The sequence below is a fragment of the Pseudophryne corroboree genome, chromosome 12 (assembly GCF_028390025.1).
Source record: "Pseudophryne corroboree isolate aPseCor3 chromosome 12, aPseCor3.hap2, whole genome shotgun sequence".
In the NCBI taxonomy this organism is placed as follows: domain Eukaryota; kingdom Metazoa; phylum Chordata; class Amphibia; order Anura; family Myobatrachidae; genus Pseudophryne; species Pseudophryne corroboree.
The window spans coordinates 17,164,069-17,188,068 of NC_086455.1; the positions used below are offsets into that span (position 1 = coordinate 17,164,069).

The following is a 24,000-nucleotide window of genomic DNA, read 5'->3' on the forward strand; positions in this document are numbered from 1 at the left end:
CCTGTCCCACATAATTTATACCTCCACCTACCTGTCCCACATCATTTACACCTCCATACCTGCCCTAAGTCATTTACACCTTCATACCTGCCCTAAGTCATTTACACCTTCATACCTGCCCTAAGTCATTTACACCTTCATACCTGCCCTAAGTCATTTACACCTCCATACCTGGTCTACGTCATTTACACCTCCATACCTGTCCCACATAATTTATACCTCCACCTGCCTGTCCCACATCATTTACACCTCCATACCTGCCCTAAGTCATTTACACCTCCATACCTGCCCTAAGTCATTTACACCTCCATGCCTGTGCCACGTCATTTACACCTCCATACCTGTCCAACGTCATTTACACCTCACTGTACCTGTCCCACATCATTTACACATCATCCTACCTGTCCTGCATCACATGGACTGCATGCATCATTTACACCTCACTCTACCTGTCCCACATCACATTCCAACTAATCTAATAGCTTGCTCCACATTCGTCCCTGATCCAAACAAATAATAATAGCAAACTAACAGTCTGGCGCGTTTCTTTATATAGTTATTTCATCAGGGGCATAGAGATAAGTCAGTGGGAGCAATACTACTGCAGCTGTGAGAGTTTTGCCTTTCCTCACCTAGAAAAGCCTGCCACACCTAATTCACACCTAAACTGACACACCTTTCCCCTCTTCACAATATGCCATAGTTTAACAGCTGCCTGACGCTCACAGACAGGGCAGCAGAGCCGCAGACCGAACACAGCAATAGCTGAAAACAAAATGAATTAAGTAAACAAAGAATATAAGTAAAAGATGCCTAATTTATATTTAAATGATATTTTCAGAACAATGGGGTTTTCTCAGCTCGATGGTAAGAGGGCAGCGATTGCCACCATCGCTTGATTTAAGTTGATAGCTGTTATCCGATGTTTCCTGCTGCACACACCATAAGGAGAAACATCCGTGTCCATTGGCAGAGCTGCTTTGCACATGTGCAGACTCATTTGCGCATGAACAAACCATTGATGCCTCAAACCATCAGATGGTCTACGAACAACAGTCACATGCAACGATTGTGGCAAGAAGAGAACAATGCAATCCTGCCCTTATAACTGCCATCCATACACCAGGGCGCTTAGACTAGCCTGAAGCTTCCTGGCCAGGGCATATAGAGGGGGAGGAGCTTGAACTTAAGTTATTTCGTCCCGTGGCCAAGTTTCCACCAGCGCCTCTATAGTTACCACGCCACTGTTCCCCTAATCACTGTTAGAGAAAAGGGATATATTGCTCTTCCAGAGCACTTTCTCCCAGGGGTAACTGTTCCTACTGCTGGGCTTCATACTTCTGGGCCAGCGGTGGACTGAGGTGCGATGGGGGCTGATGGAGGTTACAGAAGGAGGTGGTTCTTCAGTATTTTAATGCTATGCTTCCTAATGGCTGTGGGTTTAATACCCATTGTGTCCCAAGTTCTCCTAGATTTTATTGTCCTTTCTGTGTGGGCTGAATGAGTTCTCATGGGAATACAGCCAATCAGTACACTAGTAACTAAGGCTTGATGCACTCTGACTTCCGATTGGTTAATGTGACTAGCCCTTTGGTCAGTTGGCTTGTCTGCATATAGGTCTAGCTCCCTATGTGTCTCTGCGGTGGGTAGCTGATGGGTAAAGTGCTGTCACTACATACATGTGCACGATGCCACCACAGACATAAGACAAGTGAGCCAGAAGCAGTCCAAACATGTAATAATAGTTACATTAGACAACTGGAGAATTCATATCACACGTTCATATTCCCTGCAATAGAGCGGGTGAGCTGTGGCGTGCTTTCTTCCTCCGCAGCATGGTCTCTCCGCTCATCCCTAGGGAGGTCTCCTGCCTGTACTCCTCGTGTCCCCCTCACAGCGGCTGCTCCTCTTCAGAAGACTTGGAGGACTTCATAGGGTCCCTGGGCAGCATTATCTCCTGGAGCCGTGCATGGGTCAAACATTCATCTGGGAAGTTGTTCTTCTAGAGATAAGGGAAGATCAGTCATTGTAGATACAGTACCTCTGGGATTTACATTGCACAAGTCTGATGGAACTTGCACGAATGCAATACAATGGAGACACTTATACTCTATACAAGAAGCATCTCTTACATGCTAGGGTGAGGACGCCCAGTATTATAAGGATTTATGATCATCTTATTCCAAGCTTCATTTGCAGACAAACAGCGGTCATGATGACCTCTCAAACCATACGTTGTGCTATACTGTACACGGCTACACACATGTACAAAAGCACAAGCACGGTTGTGTGATGTCGCACAAGGAAGCGCATATTTTTGTGAACAGGTGCCAAAGTTCTCTCCCCCGATAAAAGGATTTGCGCAGATTAGGGGCAGAATTGCACCAAACTTTGCACCCACATTAAAGTAGAAAATTGAGATTTAAATTCTGTAGAACAGGGCCCAGGCTCTTTCCCTACTAGAGGGTTTCATCTTCCCACCAGTGCATGGAAGCTGGTGATTGTGACTCCTTTATTGCGGGGTGATCCAATGCCCACCTCAGTGTTAAAGTAGCCATCCTCCTCTCATAATACAGTATATGTATAAGAACGCTCTTCACCAATCCCAATGACGGCACACCGGGGGTAATTCAGAGTTGTCGCAGCAGCAAATTTGTTAGCAGTTGGACAACACCATGTGCACTGCAGGTGGGGGCAGATGTAACATGTGCAGAGAGAGATAGATTTGGGTGGGTTATTTTGTTTCTGTGCAGAGTAAATACTGGCTGCTTTATTTTTACACTGCAATTTAGATTTTAATTTGAACACCCCCCATCCAAATCTAACACACTCTGCACATGTTACAACTGCCCCCCCTGCACCGCACATGGTTTTTCCCAACTGCTAATAAATTTGCTGCTACGATCAGGTCTGAATTAGGCCCACCATTAGAGATCAAACAGGTTTTATTGGGTCTGTTCATTATTATATGTTTGTTGGTGCAACACAAATTCAAGTTGCAATGAGTCGGTAATCCTCTTTCTGTCCACTAGGGGGAGGCAAATTACTTCTATTGCTCTGGCTGCATAGATGATAGAGACAAGATTTTATATTATTGCTATTTTATATTCAGTATGAAATAGGATTTAGGTACAGTTAGTGCACAATAAAATGATTTCTATAATTTTAAAGACTGGTAAAGTATAGTAGTAAATATTTACATCTGCCAAATGCCAATCCTATGTAAATCAGATTTTATTGCAATTACAATTGGTTACGGTTGATTACCTTTGACCAGACATATTTTTCTGTCATTCATTGGACAGTATTCTCAAAAGCGGAGACAATGGTTTAGAACACTGCTAAACAATTCCATATTTGTAACGGTTTTTCCTTATATTTTTATCTGCAAAAGAATGGTGCATATGCACCTACCAAATTCTCAATGTTGTAAATAGGCAAATATATATATATTTTTTCATTAAAGACAGTCGCCTAAACACAGGGGATGCAGCCAGTGGTTCTCAATCCTCAAGTTTTCACAACAGGTCATGTTTTCAGGATTTCTATGTGTGGAAGCCTGTGGGATAATTACTGACCCAGCAATATTGCACCTGTACATAAGTAAAGACCTCCACAAAACATGACCTGTTGGTGGTGGTGGTATCTGTGGACTGGCATTGAGAACCCCTGCTTTACACAGATAGTCCTGAGAATTCGGGACAGCGCATGTTCCATTGATGCAATTGAAAGGCTGCTTTGTACCATATGTTGGTCAGCTCCGGCACGGCTGTCTCCATTGTGTGGAAATAAGGAAGGCCCCACATTAGGCCATTAGCTATCGCAACCCATAGGCTACGTCCGACACTCCAGCAGCTGTGGAACTATAAATATCAGAATGCCATATCTGCAAAACTGTGGCAGGGAATGCTGGTATGTGTAGTTCCACAGTAGCTGGAGTGCCTTAGGTTGCCTAATATATTCCTATGTGACTTAAAAGTGTAAAATGTGTATAATAAGAAAACATTTCCTTATAAAAGTCTGGTATAATAATATTAGGCCATTGGTAGATGGCACAGGAGACGTACTGGGTCCAGAGAAACGACTCGTTGTACAGGTAAATACAGGGTGCTCACCCCCACACTCAGCCGCATTAGTCCCGTGTGGCTCTTGGTGCCGGGAATTGGCTTGGTCTCCTGTATCTGCGTCTCCATTGCTGCCACAAAGCCTTTCAATCCCTCCTCTGCGATCTTGTTCCCTGCAATTGGAATATTACAGAATGTCTATGGAAGAGCCGTATGTGTGAAACCTGACTGCTGTTTCATCAGCTATCATCTTGCAGTGTTGGCTCAGAGTCTGCTGTAGACCCCTAAGTGAATAGGGCAAGAGATATCGCCAGCGAAACTGACTGATGTGCAAGACTCCTGTGGAGAGACCATACTTATACGGATGTCAAATCAATATGGAAAGCTAAAGTAAAGACAGCGCCCTCTGCTGGAGTATTTTAGACAATACTATGCGCACACAACAAATTGTTTTTACATTTCACCCGTAGCAAATAAGAGCATCCGTGAGCTGATCCGTGTTCCGACTATTTGTAATCCGTTGGGTTTCAGCTTTAATTGAAACCTGACGTCGATGTCAGTCGGTTTTTGCATCTCTAAATACCTTAAATTTTTATCTTTCGGTTCTAAACCGACGGGAACCCCCCTGCCCCTTGCGCAGGCTGTGCGGGGTACATTAGGTTAAATTGTAAATAAAGTTTTTTGTTTTTTTTTAAATGCTTGAGTCCTCCACAAATCCGTAACCAGCCCCCGACCTCTCAGCCTGGGCTGGTACTGGAACATAAATCGGAAGAAACTGCATGGGGTGCCCCTTATTTTCCAACTAGTTACCAGCCCGTCAAAATGACGTAACAACATAACCGTAATATCCGCGCCGTGCACTAGCCAACGGAGCAACACTTGAATTGCTCCGTCAGGCGCCACCTTGTGGCCGCCGGCGTGCAACACACTTGAATTCTCTCCACAGAGGTGAGGAGCAAAGATAGACTTTTATTATATATGATAACCGGCACCAGGTGGAACCAGGGGGGGGGGGGGGGGGCTGACGCTATAGCAGGGGAACACAGCGTGGGGTCCCCTTTACTATAACAGCAACCAGCTCCAAAATGGTCAACCCTGGTATTCCCGTGGTGGCGGTGGGTGTGGGATTAATGTGTAAAGAATAGATCATTACAGGTGTCAGTGATCCTGCCTCGGCACTTGTGGGACAACAAGTGCCAGCATGCCCGCACATCATTGGTCCACTGGCACCTGCAGTATGCCTGTAAAGAAAATATTAAAGAACCACATTACATGCACACCGAAGGACTTATCCATATCTCCTGTCCATGTAAGCATCCATATGTCTTGGAAAAACAGAACAGCGCAAACACAAGGCTCACGGCCAGCGCGGTACATAGTCTACAGGGATAACGCCAAATGACAGGTCACTAGCGGACACTGTGTCATAGGAATGAATGGGGAAGCACTGACTGGCTGAGAGCGTGGGAACGGACATTATATTTAACCATACTATGTTATATACACCTTGATCTTTTTTTACAGGTACATCCTTGTATTGCATGGTAGAAAATTACCATCTCACCCTCTTCTAACAGGGAATTCCCAGACATTCATGTGACGGATGTGCAGCACTGTGCAGTAGGTATGTGATAAGTGCTCTTCTGTTATCACATGGGTTTTCCTGGTGGCAGGTTTATTACACGTTTGTACAATGAATTGCACTATATTTCATTATACTTGTTATTTATGTGTCCTATGGTTTCTGATATGGATTGTACACACAATAAGGAAGATCACACACAAATAGAATCTTGCTGTCGTGTGCACCCACATAGGGGACTGTCTGTATGTTATCCTTCCAGATACCAAGTCTCCTAAGGTAGAGATCAGTGGGTTTATTTAGGAAGCATCTGATTGTAAAACTAGACTCTTCTGTTTATGCCCAAAATAGAGCATTGTAGAAACAATTATTATCAATAGACATATTTTCCTATTACGGTTCCAATGATGACTGTATACCTATGAAATAGTTTGTTAATGTCAATCAAGACAGGTAATCTGAGTGTCTTTTTGTAGGTTTTTCATTAGCATATTAATCACTCAGGAAAGCATAAATGGTCCTGTATAGTGTCATTAAAATGACATTCCATTATGGTAACCCTGTCAGCAGGAAAATATGATTTCCTGGACAGGACATAAGTAAAGCCCTTTTCATCTTGGGTTGCACATAAATGAAGTAAGAATGTTGACTTGTCTCTTACCACAGTAGGAGGGAAACCACTGACCAAGAAGTGTATTTAAAATAGGAAAAAAGATCAAAGTCTTTACCATATGTGTTCTATTTTGTTGTAAAAACGTATATTTCAACAATAGCTAGGAAATATACTAGACATTTGTGTGCTGCTATGAAGAGATTTGGTAACCCACAGTCCCCCCAAATATGTCATATTTACACTTGTATCTTAAATTAATGAAGATTAATGTGAGCATGCCATATATCATCTGAGACTTAAGCCAGGTCCACACAGGCAATTTTGGCCGGATATGTAGTTTCCGGACGAATCTGAATGCCCTATTGGGCATATCGCTCAGCGTGTATACCCGGTATTCGGTCGCCAGCGACATTACCGTGTCATCTGTGCTGCAAAGCCAACCCGGCTGTATCGCTAGCTGCATAGTGTATGCTATTGAAAGACGGAACAGTAATCGTTCCATCCTTCGTTAGGATAATTCTGATGTGTACCCAGGATCCATAATGTTGGTCCGTCAGGCCCCCCCCAACAGCTTCTCCAGCGGCCTGGCAGTCACTCGTTCGGGATCCTGGCTATTGGGATGCCGGCGCCAGGATTGTGATTCTAGCCAGGATTCTGGCGTCGGTAAGCAGTGTCGGGATTCCGGTGTCGGTATTTCAACTTCCCGGATCCCCCTTAGTCATGACTACATCTTTGTGGAAGTGGGGGGGGAGTAAGCTGATAAAAGTTATGGGAGTCTTTTGTCTTATGTCAGATTTTGGGGATCAATCTAATTGAGAGGCTGCACCATAATTTTCTGCAGTGCCCCCAGCACAGAACAGGCTTTGTCATTCTGTAAGTTTCTTCCTTATATATTTGTTATTGCACGTTTGCTATGTAACGTACGTTTTTTTTTCTGTATAACGTTTCTATAACTAAAGGGCCCCATATGCTAGGGCAATAATGCCCGATTTCGGGCATTCGGCCCAATATATCGGATGAAATTGGGCATTTTGGAGGGGTTTCCGATCTGATCCGATGCCCGTTCCTGTGAGCATCGGATCGGATCCTCCAGATTGAATGTGCTGCACATTCAATCACATCCGACCCCCGCAGGCGTGGCTGGGATCACCCAAGGTACATTGTATGCAAAAGGACAGCATACGATGTATCTTGGACGATCCTGACCCCCGGGAGGCTGCCGCGGTAATCACCTGCGACATGTCAGACGGACATGTCGCAAAAGTGTATGGGGCCCTTAAGCATTGCACTTCTTTTGTAAATACAGTGTTATTTATTAGTCTGTTGAGGACGCTATTAGTTATAGCATATCCTTAGTGATGTGTTATTGATTGCTAGAAGCTACAGGATGCCACATTAACAGTGCGGTAGTATGCAACACCGAGCCTGCGCAATTGTGATAGTTTTGTGGGACCTGTGTCTCCTTCGCTTACATTGGGAAGAAAAGTTTATGGCACATTGCTTTACATTTATCTAACTTACGTGAGAGGTTTAGGCTGATCAGAACTTTGTTTCCCGGGAGAAATACTTTCCCATGCCGAAATTCCGCTGCTTCCAATAACGGGTTGGCCGCCTCAGTGGGTTCCACTTGCTAGTAAGTACATGAAGAATTTTCAGAAAATAACACAAAATTTAGCATTCAATTAGTATGTGACATTGGGGACATATTCCTAAACAATTGGGCTTCATCGATTATTATTGTGTTCAAATGCATGTTAAAGCATAGTGTACGTGTGTGTGTCTTTTTAATGACTTTAGATGTGGCCTTCTACCTCTACCACGCATTTCTCCTGACTCCTGTGCTCCAGTGACCTGTTAAAGCATAATGTACGTGTGTGTGTCTTTTTAATGACTTTAGATGTGGCCTTCTACCTCTACCACGCATTTCTCCTGACTCCTGTGCTCCAGTGACCTGGAGGTGCTGCAACATTGGGGACATATTCCTAAACAATTGGGCTTCATCGATTATTATTGTGTTCAAATGCATGTTAAAGCATAGTGTACGTGTGTGTGTCTTTTTAATGACTTTAGATGTGGCCTTCTACCTCTACCACGCATTTCTCCTGACTCCTGTGCTCCAGTGACCTGGAGGTGCTGCAATAACACTATACCTCTATACAGGAGGCTATCTGGGTCAGTATCACCTGTTATACCTCTAAATAAGAGGCTACTGGGGACACCATTTCCCATGATACCACTAGTTCAGGCGTGTCAAACTCTGGGTCATCCAGCTGTTGTGAAACTACAAGTCCCAGCATGCTTTACCAGCTAATCAGTGGAAGGTAAGCTGGTAAGCTGTGGTCCAAAACGACTGAAGAGCCTCAGTTCCTCACCCGGTTTACCTCTTGCTCCGACAAGGGAGCTCTCTTGGTGGCAGATTTGACTCCTTTTCCACGTGTGCTTTTTTGATCAGGGTTGACCAATTCTGTAAGATAATGACACATAGATTACTCGATAAGAAGATCATAGCTCAATAACAGCAGAGATGGGCAGCTAGCCATAACATAGGCAAGATGGATCTTCCTGTCCCAGCGCAACATAATCCCCGGACGGTTCATCGTGAAACTTACGTTTTTTGGGTGTTTTGGGGTCCTCTTTCTTAGCTGGCCCTGGCTGCGTCACCACACTGGGGGTACCACTCGTCCCATTGCTGACAGAAGACCTGTCCTCTTTCTTCTGGGGCTCCTGTGGCAAATACTTTATCAATAGACTGAATCGCTGGGAGAGGCAAAGAGTTGGCCTATGTTTAATCTTTATTGAAAATTGATTTATTCCACGTTACGCGATCATTAGTAGCCTCCAACATGACAATTAAAGATGAGTGGGAGAAACGCGACCGGACCATTGAGTACTGCGTTTGCTATGAGAGGGCTGAGCATGTAACAATGACACCGAGAGTTGCTGGAGATGCCGGTTCAAGTCCCAGCGCCAGCTTATCATGGCCTGGAGTTCCTAAAACTAGATTGTTAGCTTGGTTGGTCAGGGAAACTGTGCCTTACAGAGTCTTGGGGTACTCTAGTGATTAGGCCACAAGACTGACCTGAACGGAGAACAAGGGCCCTCACTGGTTTGGCTGATCCTTATCTCTCTCTGTTTGAGTTCACTTTTCTAACCAGGAGGCTCATCTGAGCTTCCCAGGTCACTGACCTTCATGATCTGAGCAGCTAGACCAGTAAAACGTGAACAGAATGGAAAGAAAATATGTGCAAGACTTTCTGCTATTGCTGGATTCTGGCTTCATTCATTAAATGTCAATTAGAAACACCTGTCTCATCAGTTATATACTGTAAGCGGTCCGTTCCGGAGCGGGGCATTATGTGGAGGGTATAATGTTGGAGGGTGTGATTTTCATGCAGAGTTAGGTAGGTACATTGCAGTTACAGCCAGTGGCCACGTTGCACCACTGATGAAGCTGAGACGAGACTGAGGAGGTGGATGAAGATAATACAGGTGTATGAAGGAGGTGGATGAATACAGGTGGGTGGAGGTAATGTAGCCGGGTGGAGGAAGGTAATACAGCGGGGTGGAGGAGGTGGGTGAAGGTAATACAGCCGGGTGGAGGAGGTGGGTGAAGGTAATACAGCCGGGTGGAAGGAGGTGGGTGAAGGTAATACAGCCGGGTGGAAGGAGGTGGGTGAAGGTAATACAGCCGGGTGGAAGGAGGTGGGTGTAGGTAATACAGCCGGGTGGAAGGAGGTGGGTGAAGGTAATACAGCCGGGTGGAAGGAGGTGGGTGAAGGTAATACAGCCAGGTGGAAGGAGGTGGGTGAAGGTAATATAGCCGAGTGAAGGTAATACAGGTGGGTGAAGGTAATACAGCCGGGTGGAAGGAGGTGGGTGAAGGTAATACAGCCGGGTGGAAGGAGGTGGGTGAAGGTAATACAGCCGGGTGGAAGGAGGTGGGTGAAGGTAATACAGCCGGGTGGAGGAGGTGGGTGAAGGTAATACAGGTGGGTGAAGGTAATACAGCCGGGTGGAAGGAGGTGAGTGAAGGTAATACAGCCGGGTGGAAGGAGGTGGGTGAAGGTAATACAGCCGGGTGGAAGGAGGTGGGTGAAGGTAATACAGCCGGGTGGAGGAGGTGGGTGAAGGTAATACAGGTGGGTGAAGGTAATACAGCCGGGTGGAGGAGGTGGGTGAAGGTAATACAGCCGGGTGGAGGAGGTGGGTGAAGGTAATACAGCCGGGTGGAAGGAGGTGGGTGAAGGTAATACAGCCGGGTGGAAGGAGGTGGGTGAAGGTAATACAGCCGGGTGGAGGAGGTGGGTGAAGGTAACACAGGCGGGTGGAGGAGGTGGGTGAAGGTAACACAGGCGGGTGGAAGGAGGTGGGTGAAGGTAACACAGGCGGGTGGAAGGAGGTGGGTGAAGGTAACACAGGCAGGTGGAAGGAGGTGGGTGGAGGTAACACAGGCGGGTGGAAGGAGGTGGGTGGAGGTAACACAGCCGGGTGGAAGGAGGTGGGTGGAGGTAATATAGCCGGGTGGAGGAAGGTAATACAGCCGGGTGGATGAGGTGGGTGAAGGTAATACAGCCGGGTGGAGGAGGTGGGTGAAGGTAATACAGCCGGGTGAAGGTAATACAGCCGGGTGGAGGAGGTGGGTGAAGGTAATACAGCCGGGTGGAAGGAGGTGGGTGAAGGTAATACAGCCTGGTGGAGGAGGTGGGTGATGGTAATACAGCCGGGTGGAGGAGATGGGTGAAGGTAATACAGCCGGGTGGAAGGAGGTGGGTGAAGGTAATACAGCCGGGTGGAAGGAGGTGGGTGGAGGTAACACAGCGGGGTGGAAGGAGGTGGGTGGAGGTAATACAGCCGGGTGGAAGGAGGTGGGTGGAGGTAACACAGCCGGGTGGAAGGAGGTGGGTGAAGGTAATACAGCCGGGTGGAAGGAGGTGGGTGAAGGTAATACAGCCGGGTGGAAGGAGGTGGGTGGAGGAAGGTAACACAGCCGGGTGGAAGGAGGTGGGTGAAGGTAACACAGCCGGGTGGAAGGAGGTGGGTGAAGGTAACACAGCCGGGTGGAAGGAGGTGGGTGGAGGTAACACAGCCGGGTGGAAGGAGGTGGGTGGAGGTAACACAGCCGGGTGGAAGGAGGTGGGTGGAGGTAACACAGCCGGGTGGAAGGAGGTGGGTGGAGGTAACACAGCCGGGTGGAAGGAGGTGGGTGGAGGTAACACAGCCGGGTGGAAGGAGGTGGGTGAAGGTAACACAGCCGGGTGGAAGGAGGTGGGTGAAGGTAATACAGCCGGGTGGATGAAGGTAATACAGCCGGGTGGAGGAGGTGGGTGAAGGTAACACAGCCGGGTGGAAGGAGGTGGGTGGAGTTAACACAGCCGGGTGGAAGGAGGTGGGTGGAGGTAACACAGCCGGGTGGAAGGAGGTGGGTGAAGGTAACACAGCCGGGTGGAAGGAGGTGGGTGAAGGTAATACAGCCGGGTGGAAGGAGGTGGGTGAAGGTAATACAGCCGGGTGGAGGAGGTGGATGAAGGTAATACAGGTGGGTGAAGGTAATACAGCCGAGTGGAAGGAGGTGGGTGAAGGTAATACAGCCGGGTGGAGGAGGTGGGTGAAGGTAATACAGCCGGGTGGATGAAGGTAATACAGCCGGGTGGAAGGAGGTGGGTGAAGGTAATACAGCCGGGTGGAAGGAGGTGGGTGAAGGTAATACAGCCGGGTGGAGGGGGTGGGTGAAGGTAATACAGCCGGGTGGAGGAGGTGGGTGAAGGTAATACAGGCGGGTGGAGGGGGTGGATGAAGGTAATACAGCCGGGTGGAGGAGGTGGGTGAAGGTAACACAGCCGGGTGGAAGGAGGTGGGTGGAGGTAACACAGCCGGGTGGAAGGAGGTGGGTGAAGGTAACACAGCCGGGTGGAAGGAGGTGGGTGAAGGTAATACAGCCGGGTGGAAGGAGGTGGGTGAAGGTAATACAGCCGGGTGGAGGAGGTGGATGAAGGTAATACAGGTGGGTGAAGGTAATACAGCCGAGTGGAAGGAGGTGGGTGAAGGTAATACAGCCGGGTGGAGGAGGTGGGTGAAGGTAATACAGCCGGGTGGATGAAGGTAATACAGCCGGGTGGAAGGAGGTGGGTGAAGGTAATACAGCCGGGTGGAAGGAGGTGGGTGAAGGTAATACAGCCGGGTGGAGGGGGTGGGTGAAGGTAATACAGCCGGGTGGAGGAGGTGGGTGAAGGTAATACAGGCGGGTGGGTGAAGGTAATACAGCCGGGTGGAGGAGGTGGGTGAAGGTAATACAGCCGGGTGGAGGAGGTGGGTGAAGGTAATACAGCCGGGTGGAAGGAGGTGGGTGAAGGTAATACAGCCGGGTGGAGGGGGTGGGTGAAGGTAATACAGGCGTTTGGAGGAGGTGGGTGAAGGTAATACAGCCGGGTGGGTGAAAGTAATACAGGCGGGTGGGTGAAGGTAATACAGCCGGGTGGAGGAGGTGGGTGAAGGTAATACAGCCGGGTGGATGAAGGTAATACAGCCGGGTACCTTACCTTCTCCTTGTCTTTCTTCTTGGTGACACTCTGTTTAGCCTTCATAGCGTGGTTCTTGTCTGCTTTATCCAACGCTGTGGTGCTCGCATGGTTGGCCAATCGGTCACTCTTTGAATCAGCGGGCCGGGATGTGGGCGGCTGGGGAATGAAAAAATAAGCTCCTGATAGTTCTTCATTCTATATCACAGCTTCTCAAACTCTGTCCTCTGGGGCACACACAGTTCATGTTTTGCAGGTCTCCTCACAGAATCACAAGTGAAATAATTAGCTCCACCTGTGGACCTTTTAAAATGTGTCAGTGAGTAATTAATACACCTGTGCAGCTGCTGGGTTACCTGCAAAACATGCACTGTGTGGGGTCCCGAGGACCGAGTTTGAGAACCACTGTTCTATATAATGGCCTGTTGTAGTGCTTGAGGGAGATAGGGGGGGTATTCAGTTGTTTGAAAAGTCAGTTGGGTGTCTGTTTTTTCCTATCTAATAGAAAAAAACAGACACCCAACTGACTTTTCAAACAATTGAATTCCCCCCATAGAATGTTCTTATATATACAACAATCCTAGTCTTCAAGCTGATAAAAGCCTTTGTTAATGCTTATGTATAGGTATAATAGTAAATTAACCTGGCATCTGCTGGGTCACCTCAGCCGCCCCTGCTCTGTCCCCTCCCATGTTTCCCCTGTTCCCGGTCCTCTGCCCTGGGGTGGGCATGCGCGATGATGGCTCTGTGAGCGGATTTTAGCAATTAACCCCTCGCCCCGTACATGATTGGACTTATAGCCGCTGTTTCTAAGGGTTTTTTATTTTCTTGCAACCTAATCGCTAATGAATATTTCACTATCAACACAAATGTTTTAAAGTTGTGTGTAAGTGTATCTGGTGTACAGCTGAGGTATGCCCGGGTGGGAGTAATATCTGTACGCTGTAGATAGATGAGCGCTATAGACGGAATATAGCTGTATATCTGGAGTAGAGAAATGTGTCACCGATCTGGGCTGCTCCTGGGTCCCCTTCTCCAGCAGTAGGCGTCTCCTCTCCACAATCTCTGTGTGTGTTAATGAGAAATGTCCCAGCACCTATCCAATGAACATGGCACTGCATTATCATTTATTTTCTAACAGGACAGTATATCAGGATAACCCGTGCCCTCCCTCACCCACCTCAGCCAGCGCCAAAGCTCCTTGATCTCCGATCTGGTTGCTTGATAGATTGAGGGTGAGCAGAGATCGGTTCAATCTTAAAGCCTAAACAGTAAGTGACACGTAATTAAACAGCAGGGAAACGTCCTGTGTAATACACGATACAATGATGTCGTTTTCGCACAGCGGGCGATCAGGTACTAACTGCGCATGCACCGCAATGCGCACACGTGTCAGACAGCAACAAAGGGCATCGCCGGTCATCCACGGGATGGTGCGAAAAATCCGATCGCACGGGCGTTTGCTAGGTGATTGACAGGAAGAGGCCATTTGTGGGCGGTAACTGACCGTTTATTTGGTGGTGCCCGGAAAAACGCAGGCGTGCCCAAGCGTTTTCAGGGCGGGTGTGTGACGTCAGCTCCGGCCCCGATCAGCCCGTTCTTATCGCACTGGAGGCGTAAGTCCTGGGCTGCGCACAGTGGACTTTAGCAGCTCGGCTACACATAGAATCGCACACTTGCACGGCGAATTTACACATTTATAGCACCGCAGGTTTCCAGGCCCGGCTCCGTCAGTTTAGCATTAAAGGGAGATAGGATCGCTGTTCCTGTCTGCAGCCTTAGGACAGCGAGATGGCTATGGTGTGAGGGGTACTCTGCCATTATCAGGCCTCTCCCAGCCGCAGCCTGCAATACCCGCCTGACACCGGTCCTCACCTGTGCGATGTGACCTGCCCCCAGGTCTGTGATGTGGTTGTAGCTGAGGACCAGGGAAGACAAGGCTTTGTTGGTCATCTTCAGGTTCAGTATGGCTTGGCTGATGAGTTGTGCCCCTTCATCGTTGATTTGGTTGTTCCTGAGAGATATATGGCTCAACCTGTATACATGGGGAGCATGAGCATCACACAGAGGAACTCACTCCGATGTAAATGCATCTTGTAGCTTTTGTTTGGCCATCTCTTGCGTTCTTTTTTATTGCCCAAACACCTATCCCCCCCCCCATCCCCCATTTTGCACTAACAGCTCCCTGTGCCAAAGGGTTCAAGACGGGGGTGGGGGGGGGGGGGGCAAAACCTGTCAGAAAGGGGGCCAAAACCTGTCAGATTTGGCCCCATTTCCGACAGAAGCACGTGGATCGGCGTCTATTCCGCCGATCCACGTGTTTTCCGACAAGTCGTGAATTCCTGACTTGTCGGAAATTAAATCAGCCCCTATTGAATAGGTCGGAACCCCTTCCGACTTATTTCTTTCGGAAGCTGCCGTCTTTCCAACAAGGTTATTGAATACAGCCCTGTATATTTGCGTCTTGCACCAGTTGATTTTATCAGACTCCATGTGACTCGGGTGGTAATTACCTGCACATCCTGGCCACTTACTGTAATTACAGTGAGCTGCATGCTGTGTTTGGCCCATCTTATGTACTTGCAGGAATACCTCTAGTGACCCAACAAGCCATATCATACAGCAGAAGCCACAAGACCGTCACCCAGAATTACTCATGGACTCTGCATACGTGGTACATTAACATTACTGCCTGGTACAGTATTCAGATTATTTCACTTACACTAAATCATCCGAGATCAGCTTGCAATATGATTGGTTTGGCAGCGGGTTACCTTCCAGCGCCACTGCCCTGGTTAAGGAAGACAAAACAATGAGTATTATTATGAGTATAATGCATTTTATAAAAAAAAGATCCATACTTGTCATTGAGGGGGAGAGTTATCACAGCTTGAAGAGAGATAAAGTACCAGACAATCAGCTCATAGTTGTCATTTTTCACACACAACCTGTAACATGACAGTTAGGAGCTGATTGGCTGGTACTTTATCTCCGTCCACGTTATCTTTCTCCACGACTTGATACATTGCCCCCTTCCTGTGTGACCGCCCACCTGTGTTACACTGTCCTGCCACTGACGGAAGGAATTGTGGGTAAAAATGGCGTGTGTGGCCGCAGTGTGGAGCTCACTGACGTATAATAGAGTATTAGGTGCACCAGACATGAAGTAAGTGTGTTTTGCATGTTATTTATTGAATATTATTCACAAATGGTGGCAGCGGCTCTTACCTGACGTTAGGGCAGTGCTGCAGGATGGCCAGGAAGGAGGAGAAGGTGCTGTCTGTGAGGCCGACGTTCCACAGGCTGTCAGGATAATGACACACGTCAGTACACCCCGGCTGTGTGCTTGAAGCCAGAACAGCAGGACAAGATGGCCGCCCACTCACCTGATCTTGTGGAGGCTGGTAACGGCCGGCAAACACTTAGCGAATATTCCCATCATTTTATCGTCGATCTTCCACCCTGTAATTGCAGAGACGCATTGTGTTATCAGAGCCACAGGAAATCATCACCTAGCCTCACAGTAGTCTCTCACACACAGCCATAGCAACCCAAACACGAGCCATTTGTGTATTCCCCTCCCCACCACACCGAGACACCCAGTGTTCCTCTCATCAGGTCATTACAAGCAGCAATGCCTGTATACTGCACGTGGCGGCCATCTTCTAGCTGCAGTAACAGGGACAGATGTGGCACAAGCAGAGAATGCACAACCTGCATCTAGTTTGGTCAGTGTCATGTATTTCATGTTACAAATGTACACACTGCATTCAAGCAATAAATGCAACTTTGCTGGACACACACACACAAACACACACACAAGTACACCTACATCCCACGCCACTGCCTAGGGGTCATATCTGTGTCATCCCTCAGGCCGGGTCACTGAGCAAGTCTTGTCTGTGTCACTGAATATACTCTCACCTTACACACGCACCCACATAGATTTCCGTGTTCACCTGTATCCTATTACATAGTGACTACAGTACTCTTTACTTGTCACTTCCTCCATAGACTGCCCCCACTGCTTCCATGCTATCCTCTGCTGCCCCACTCTGCCATACACTGTGTCCCTTGTACCATTCAGGATAAAGATCTATGGGGGTCATTCCAACCCGATCGCTCGCTGCACTTGTCGGGGCGCATGCCGGATGGCCGAAGGCCGTTGTTCCCTAGCGATCGCCTCTGCCTGATTGACAGGCAGAGGTGGTCGCTGGATGGGAGGGGGCGGCACGGCGGGCGCTGTCCAGCCAACGCAGGCGTGGCCGTACCGTGCGGGGGGCGGGCCGCAGTGGCTGCGTGACTTTACACGCAGCTGCTGCAACAAGCAACTCCTGGTCAGCCACAGGAGCTGAGCTGGCCGGGAGTTACTCAACATGTACTTGTGCGGGGGGGGACAGACATGCGGGGTGGGCTGGCCCTGTGCTGGTCGTCCCCCCCCGCATGTCTGGGAACATGATCGTAGCTGTGCTAAATTTAGTACAGCTACGATCAACTCGGAATGACCCCCCATATCCAGTCATGCAAATACAAACTCCACACAGATTGACCACGACTGGGAAGGGAACTCATAACCTCAATGTTAGAGGCAGCAATGCTAACCACTATGCCAACCGCCTTGTCATCATATATTTGATTATAGTTTATAGAAAATGCTACAATTATTTGCTGGGTTTTTTTATACACATTAAAATAATGTCTAATATCAAAGGATGAAGGGAAAATTAATGCCTCCGCCACCTCCGATGGATATTTCTTGGACGGAACGTCCGTCTTCACTTTCCAGCTCCACCCGGATACATGGCTTCAAAGAAGAGAGGTTACTGTGACCGGCCTGGGTGTCCGATGCCCAGTCTGTGTCATCTGTTGGGGAAACACAGCATTGCATTTTATATATATATATATATATATATATATATATATATATAATTCCATATGGAAAACTAATTTATTGATCATTGAGCCCATGGAAGATTATGGTGGAGATATAAGACCGCTCAGAGAGAGATAAAGTACCAACCAATCAGCTTCTGTCATTTTTAAAAAACAGCCTGCAAAAAGTTAGAGGCGGATTAGTTGGTACATTAATCTCTCTCCAAGATTTGCTACCTCTCCCCCTATGTGTGTTACCACTATGACTGGTAAGGTGGAATACTGTTGGTCAGTACTGAATAGACAGAGATGACGATGACTGTTCTGTGTGATGATTAGTAATCTATGTTTCTATACTGATAACGATCGGAGTGTGGCTGGTGTTTGTCTCAGTGTATTAGTTTGGATCATCTTAAAACCATGACTTTCCTGGTAACACTTGTGCCCTTGGTGTCTCTAAGGCTGGATACACACTTGGGCAATGGCGCCACCGACCGCGCGACTGATTTTGGTAAGCATACACACATACTGACCCGCCATGTGATAAGTCTCGCCAGACATCACAACTAGGCGCTGTTCCTGCGGCTGATTAACAGGCGGGTCACCTGTACACACAGCCAGACAGACACGCCGATATATCTGCCAGACGTATCAGATGTACACACCCGCCAACACCCTTAATGATATAGCGTTCGTCGGCTGTTGGAACGATATATCGCATAGTGGCCCTTTTTCAGCTGTGGTTGGAGGCGCCATCGATGCTGCCTCCCGACACAGATCCTTCTAGGATCTGAGTTACCTCCAGTGTGTACCCAGCGGTAGAATGGCTCTCAAAGCAGCTTTGTGTACTGGCCTGCTAACACCTAAATGACAGTATATGGCACGTTCCAGGTAACCTAAATTGGGGAGGTCTGTTCCATAATGGGGGGTGGGGGGGGGGGGGTAATAGAAAGAAAGCTGGGACTTCAGTAAGAGACTGTCAGTGGGGTACAATGCATTATTGCAATGGCGGGACAAGGTTTTGTGTATGGTTCTACTTAAAATAGAGATAAAAGATAATATATAAAAGACATCTTCTCTGGGATGATAACAGACGGGAACATGTTAAGCAATGGATGTTAAATAAACTAAAAATGAAGTCACCCAACCACCCCATGAAACGCACCTTCTTATAGAGTCCATTCTCATATCTTCCGCACAGTGCGAGACAGATCACACCGAAAACTCTCTGGGTGTGGTATAGCTCATAGACACTTACAAGATAGACCGTCATTGGGTAGACACTATATGGTCGACAGTCAAAAGATAGACAGGGTCATAAGTCAGACACACACAAAATGTTTTTTTATTTTTTTCTGTTTTGAAACATTTTTAACCCAAATTTGGTGAAATTCGTCCCCTCGCGGGCTCGGTGTCTCGTTTCGCTCGCCACAACTTTTCTAATAAGTAACAGTTTGTGACATGGATAGTAAATGAGGCAAAAGTTGTAAAAAACACAGAAAAACAAAAAAACTTTTTTTTGTGTGTAACTTATGACCCTGATTGACTTTTTACTGTCTGACTTTTGACCCTGTCTGACTTTTGACTGTTGACCAAATAGTGGGGGTAATTCCAAGTTGATCGCAGCAGGAAATTTTTTAGCAGTTGGGCAAAACCATGTGCACTGCAGGGGAGGCAGATATAACATGTGCAGAAAGAGTTAGATTTGGGTGTGGTGAGTTCAATCTGCAGTCTAAATTGCAGTGTAAAAATAAAGCAGCCAGTATTTACCCTGCACAGAAACAAAATAACCCACCCAAATCTAACTCTCTCTGCAAATGTGATATCTGCCCCCCCTGCAGTGCACATGGTTTTGCCCAACTGCTAAAAAATTTCCTGCTGCGATCAACTTGGAATTACCCCCAGTGTCTAACTAATGACTGTCTATCTTCTAACTGTCTATAGACAGGAACCCAAACTCTCACATTAATAATAAGGATGCATCAAATCCAACAGATTGGATCAGCCAAAGACCTCAGCTCCCAGCTGTCCCAACTGTATCAGAGAGTCACGATTTGTGGATCTCAACTGATTGGGGCGGGGTCTGGACATTGGGGCAGCAGGATTTGGACACAAGTGATTGGGTCGGGGTCTGGACATTGGGGCGGCAGGATTTGGACAGAAGTGATTGGGGCGGGGTCTGGACATTGGGGCGGCAGGATTTGGACAGAAGTGATTGGGTCGGGGTCTGGTCATTGGGGCGGCAGGATTTGGACACAAGTGATTGGGTCGGGGTCTGGTCATTGGGGCGGCAGGATTTGGACACAAGTGATTGGGGCGGGGTCTGGACATTGGGGCGGCAGGATTTACAAGTGATTAAGGCGGAGTCTGGACATTGGGGTGGCAGGATTTGGACACAAGTGATTGGGTCGGGGTCTGGTCATTAGGGCGGCAGGATTTGGACACAAGTGATTGGGGCGGGGTCTGGTCATTGGGGTGGCAGGATTTGGACACAAGTGATTGGGGCGAAGTCTGGACATTGGGGCGGCAGGATTTGGACACAAGTGATTGGGTCGGGGTCTGGTCATTGGGGCGGCAGGATTTGGACACAAGTGATTGGGGTGGGGTCTGGACACTGGGGCGGCAGGATTTGGACACAAGTGATTGGGGCGGGGTCTGGACATTGGGGCGGCAGGATTTGGACACAAGTGATTGGGGTGGGGTATGGTCATTGGGGTGGCAGGATTTGGACACAAGTGATTGGGGCGAAGTCTGGACATTGGGGCGGCAGGATTTGGACACAAGTGATTGGATCGGGGCCTGGTCATTGGGGCGGCAGGATTTGGACACAAGTGATTGGGGCGGGGTCTGGTCATTGGGGTGGCAGGATTTGGACACAAGTGATTGGGGCGAAGTCTGGACATTGGGGCGGCAGGATTTGGACACAAGTGATTGGGTCGGGGTCTGGTCATTGGGGTGGCAGGATTTGGACACAAGTGATTGGGGCGAAGTCTGGACACTGGGGCGGCAGGATTTGGACACAAGTGGATCTGATTACAAAATATTCTGCCACACAAAAGATAGAATTACACTTATATCGTAAATACAACAACAAAAAATATTGTCATTTTAAGCAAAATCCCCAAAATGACATATTGGTAAACGAGCCATCTTTTGTTTCCCAGCGTATAGGCTGCAAGGTAAAACGGAAGCTCACCTAAGCCATGTTTTTCGGATACCGGTGTGCTGGGCGGATGCGATCGGGCCACAACTTTTGGAATTTCTGTATAACCCGAGCGGCTGCAGAGCTCTGTAAAATCCTGTTCCAGGATCCCGGTGCACTCGTACTCCTCTGTCAGAAAGGTGGAAGGTTAGAGCATAGGAGCAGAAAATGACCCCTGGTCATATTGGGTGGTCACTGTTTGCTATATAGAGAACGATATGGAATTCAGAGAGCAGAGATCACACTTCTGAGAAATCCTTACAAAGGGCTGTATTGAGAATCTGAAACACCCTGATACAATTACTTTAATACAAAGAAATACCGTTTAATGATGTAGGGTAATACAGTTTCTATGATATGTACGTAAACCCCATTTGCTAATCTTATTCTGCAAGACACTGCGTGTCACTTGGGGCCGACTGATGGCAATTTTGGAGAAAACGGCGACCCCATTTTTTGGGACGTGCTGACCCCAGTGGCTGTGTCCACTGGCTTTAGTTGCGTGACCTGGCGGTTAAATAGATGACCGATGTTCATGCAGATAATCCGATGATATGCCCTCAGAAGTAGCAGCGAATCACAGAAGCCAGCAGGAGGTGTCTATTTACACAAGACGCCTTTTGCGGCATCTGCAGATTATTGCACAGCCGCTGCGTACAAAGTATAACCGCTATCTCTGAATCGGGCTGATAGAACCCAGATCACTCCGCTTAAGGGGGCAACAATTATGCTATGTCTACGTTTTATTTTAGATTTAAAGAAGTACAGCGTCCAAACTGGACAAATGCCGCCTTCTGCGTCCTGCAAGGCCGGGCTAGATGAAGACACTAACCGGAATTCTGACAAGAGACTCTGGGAGTCCCTATGCGCACAGCTCACACACAGCAAGTTGTAAACGTATATACAGGGGCGTGAGTCTTGTCTGTAATACTATATAATCAAGGTACGCAGCGACGGTTGTGAGAATGGTAAATACGTTGTACGGTACTTACCTGGTGTCAGTAACGTTTTGTCTTGTTGACCAACACCTGCAATAAATAAACAACACAGCGTTTACCTTACTAGAAGAATACAAATATACTTACACACACACACACACACACACACACACACACACACACACACACACACACACAAACACACACACACAAACACACACACAAACAAACGACAGGGACATAAGTAAATAATGAGTCAATGTTATATGTATGGATGGGTGACACTTATTCCTCCCTGTCTGCTAATACCACAATTAAGCGACTGTCTTGACTGCGGGTGGAGTAGACTTTAGTGCACGTTTTGCATTGCAGTACACACTGTGAATTATTCCAATGGAGAAGGATTGATGACATTTGCCGCCAACGGGTGAGCTACATACACTACTGGAGGCATTCACTATACAAGAAGCATCGTATCGATGTATTGAAGCAGGAAATGTAAAACACAGCAGAACTGTAGCTCTACAGTAGGTACATAACGCTCACGTCACCTGTACCGTGGTGTTAAGGTGCGTACACACCGTGCGATAATGACTATGTGCCGATTTTTCCTTGACCTCCCCAGAGCCCGGAACCAGCGATACTGACCATCTTTACGTGGGATTTTGTCTATGTGTGATTTTGATTATATACAATTTTGACTATACTAGAAACTAGATTGTACACAATATAGTCAAAACTGCCATGCCTGCACAGTCTATTTTGTCTTGCGATACTGACCCTGCGGGAGCGCACATTTGTATCGCAGGCTGTGTACACACGGCGCAATATGTGCTAACTTTTCTTACGATTTTGACTATATAGCTGTGAGCAGGGCAGCATAATAATGACATGGGGATAGTAATAAAGGCAGGGCAGCATAATAATGACATGGGGATAATAATAAAGGCAGGGCAGCATAATAATGACATGGGGATAATAATAAAGGCAGGGCAGCATAATAATGACATGGGGATGATAATAATAAAGGCAGGGCAGGCCGGTACCTGTGTGTCTGAGATCCTCCTCAGTGCAGTCCTTCAGCGTCCTGTCCCTCGGGCCCTTGTCCGCCTTCTTCCCCATAGCCAGGACCCTGATGACGCTGCAGGAACAGTGCAAGAAGTGTCAGCTCTGCAAACTAGATCTCCAGGGGCTTGCGGCACTACAAGTCCCAGCACACTGCACCAGGGCAGCTGGGCATGGTTGGACTTGTAGTTCCACAAGAGCTTGGTTGAGTATTACACGTCCCCCTACTCTCAGCAGTACTCTATATACAGTATTATATAGACACTGAGTGTACAGAGTAATAGTAATGGCTGCCGCAGCCTCAGCAGCGTCCCGTCACCACAGCAACCAGTAAGGGGTGGGTGGTAGCTCAGAGACCATCCCCCAATCAGCTGCCGGGGCGGGGCCAGTGCCGCGGCTGGAGATGGGAACGCTGAAATGAATGGGGGGGAGGGGCTTGCCCACAGATGGGCGGAGCTTCGTTCACTTATCGAGCGTATGTTTTCTGAGCAGCGTTTAGGAGGATCTGAGGGCGGAGTTTGGGTGAATCGGGGGCGTGGTTTACCGGGAGTGCTACAGTCCGGATGGGCACGGAGTGAAGCAGTTTGCATAGATTACAGCGGCGAGGGGAGGGGACAGAAGCTGCGTGCTGCCAAGTCACTCCCTCCTCTGTCCCTGTGAAAGTAGTTAGCCCCGCCCCCTGGAGGCGGAGATCCGGCCCAGTGAGGGAGCTGTTGGTGGGGAAGGGGGGGGGGAATGGAGCTGTCAGTGTGGAGGGGAGGAAGGGGGATTTGGTGTGATGGAGGTGTCGGTGGGGAGGAAGGGGGGATTGGTGTGATGTTGGTGTGGAGGGGAGGAAGGGGGGATTGGTGTGATGGAGCGGTCAGTGTGGAGGGGAGGAAGGGGGGATTGATGTGATGGAGGTGTCAGTGTGGAGGGGAGGAAGGGGGATTGGTGTGATGGAAGTGTCGGTGTGGAGGGGAGGAAGGGGGGGATTGGTGTGATGGAGCTGTCAGTGTGGAGGGGAGGAAGGGGGGATTGGTGTGATGGAGGTGTCGGTGTGGAGGGGAGGAAGGGGGGGATTGGTGTGATGGAGGTGTGGAGGGGAGGAAGGGGGGATTGGTGTGATGGAGCGGTCAGTGTGGAGGGGAGGAAGGGGGGATTGATGTG

At 48.2% G+C, this 24,000-nt stretch overlaps 1 protein-coding gene across 6 annotated transcripts; it reads right to left on the reverse strand.

The window, feature by feature from the left end:
- Positions 1-1,721: 1,721 nt before the first annotated feature.
- On the reverse strand, positions 1,722-23,641 carry LRRC71 (leucine rich repeat containing 71). 6 transcript variants are annotated; one of them, XM_063947110.1, is made up of 17 exons: positions 23,396-23,641; positions 22,833-22,927; positions 21,841-21,876; positions 20,843-20,977; positions 17,515-17,637; positions 16,161-16,236; positions 16,003-16,077; positions 15,497-15,565; positions 14,650-14,809; positions 13,955-14,038; positions 13,781-13,870; positions 12,796-12,933; positions 8,869-8,983; positions 8,632-8,723; positions 7,781-7,889; positions 4,068-4,237; positions 1,722-2,002 (listed from the first exon to the last, which is right to left on the reverse strand). In XM_063947110.1, the coding sequence occupies exons 2-17, from the start codon at positions 22,906-22,908 to the stop codon at positions 1,892-1,894; spliced, it is 1,659 nt and encodes a 552-aa protein (XP_063803180.1). In that variant the 5' UTR covers positions 22,909-22,927; positions 23,396-23,641; the 3' UTR covers positions 1,722-1,891. The 6 variants fall into 6 exon arrangements, with proteins under 6 accessions (XP_063803180.1, XP_063803179.1, XP_063803183.1 ...); XM_063947109.1 differs by lacking the exon at positions 23,396-23,641 and having other exon boundaries at positions 22,833-23,366; XM_063947113.1 differs by lacking the exon at positions 23,396-23,641 and having other exon boundaries at positions 1,722-1,999; positions 4,116-4,237; positions 22,833-23,365.
- Between the last annotated feature and the right edge of the window lie 359 nt (positions 23,642-24,000).

Excerpts from the sequence above, each read along its gene's own strand:
- LRRC71 (XM_063947110.1), bottom strand. The coding sequence starts at position 22,908 with ATGGGGAAGAAGGCGGACAAGGGCCCGAGGGACAGGACGCTGAAGGAC. Across the intron at positions 14,810-15,496 it reads CTGATCTCGGATGATTTAGT|GTTGAGCCATATATCTCTCA; the intron begins GTAAGTGAAATA and ends CCATGTATACAG. Across the intron at positions 14,039-14,649 it reads GGGCAGGTCACATCGCACAG|GCTTTAAGATTGAACCGATC; the intron begins GTGAGGACCGGT and ends CTTACTGTTTAG.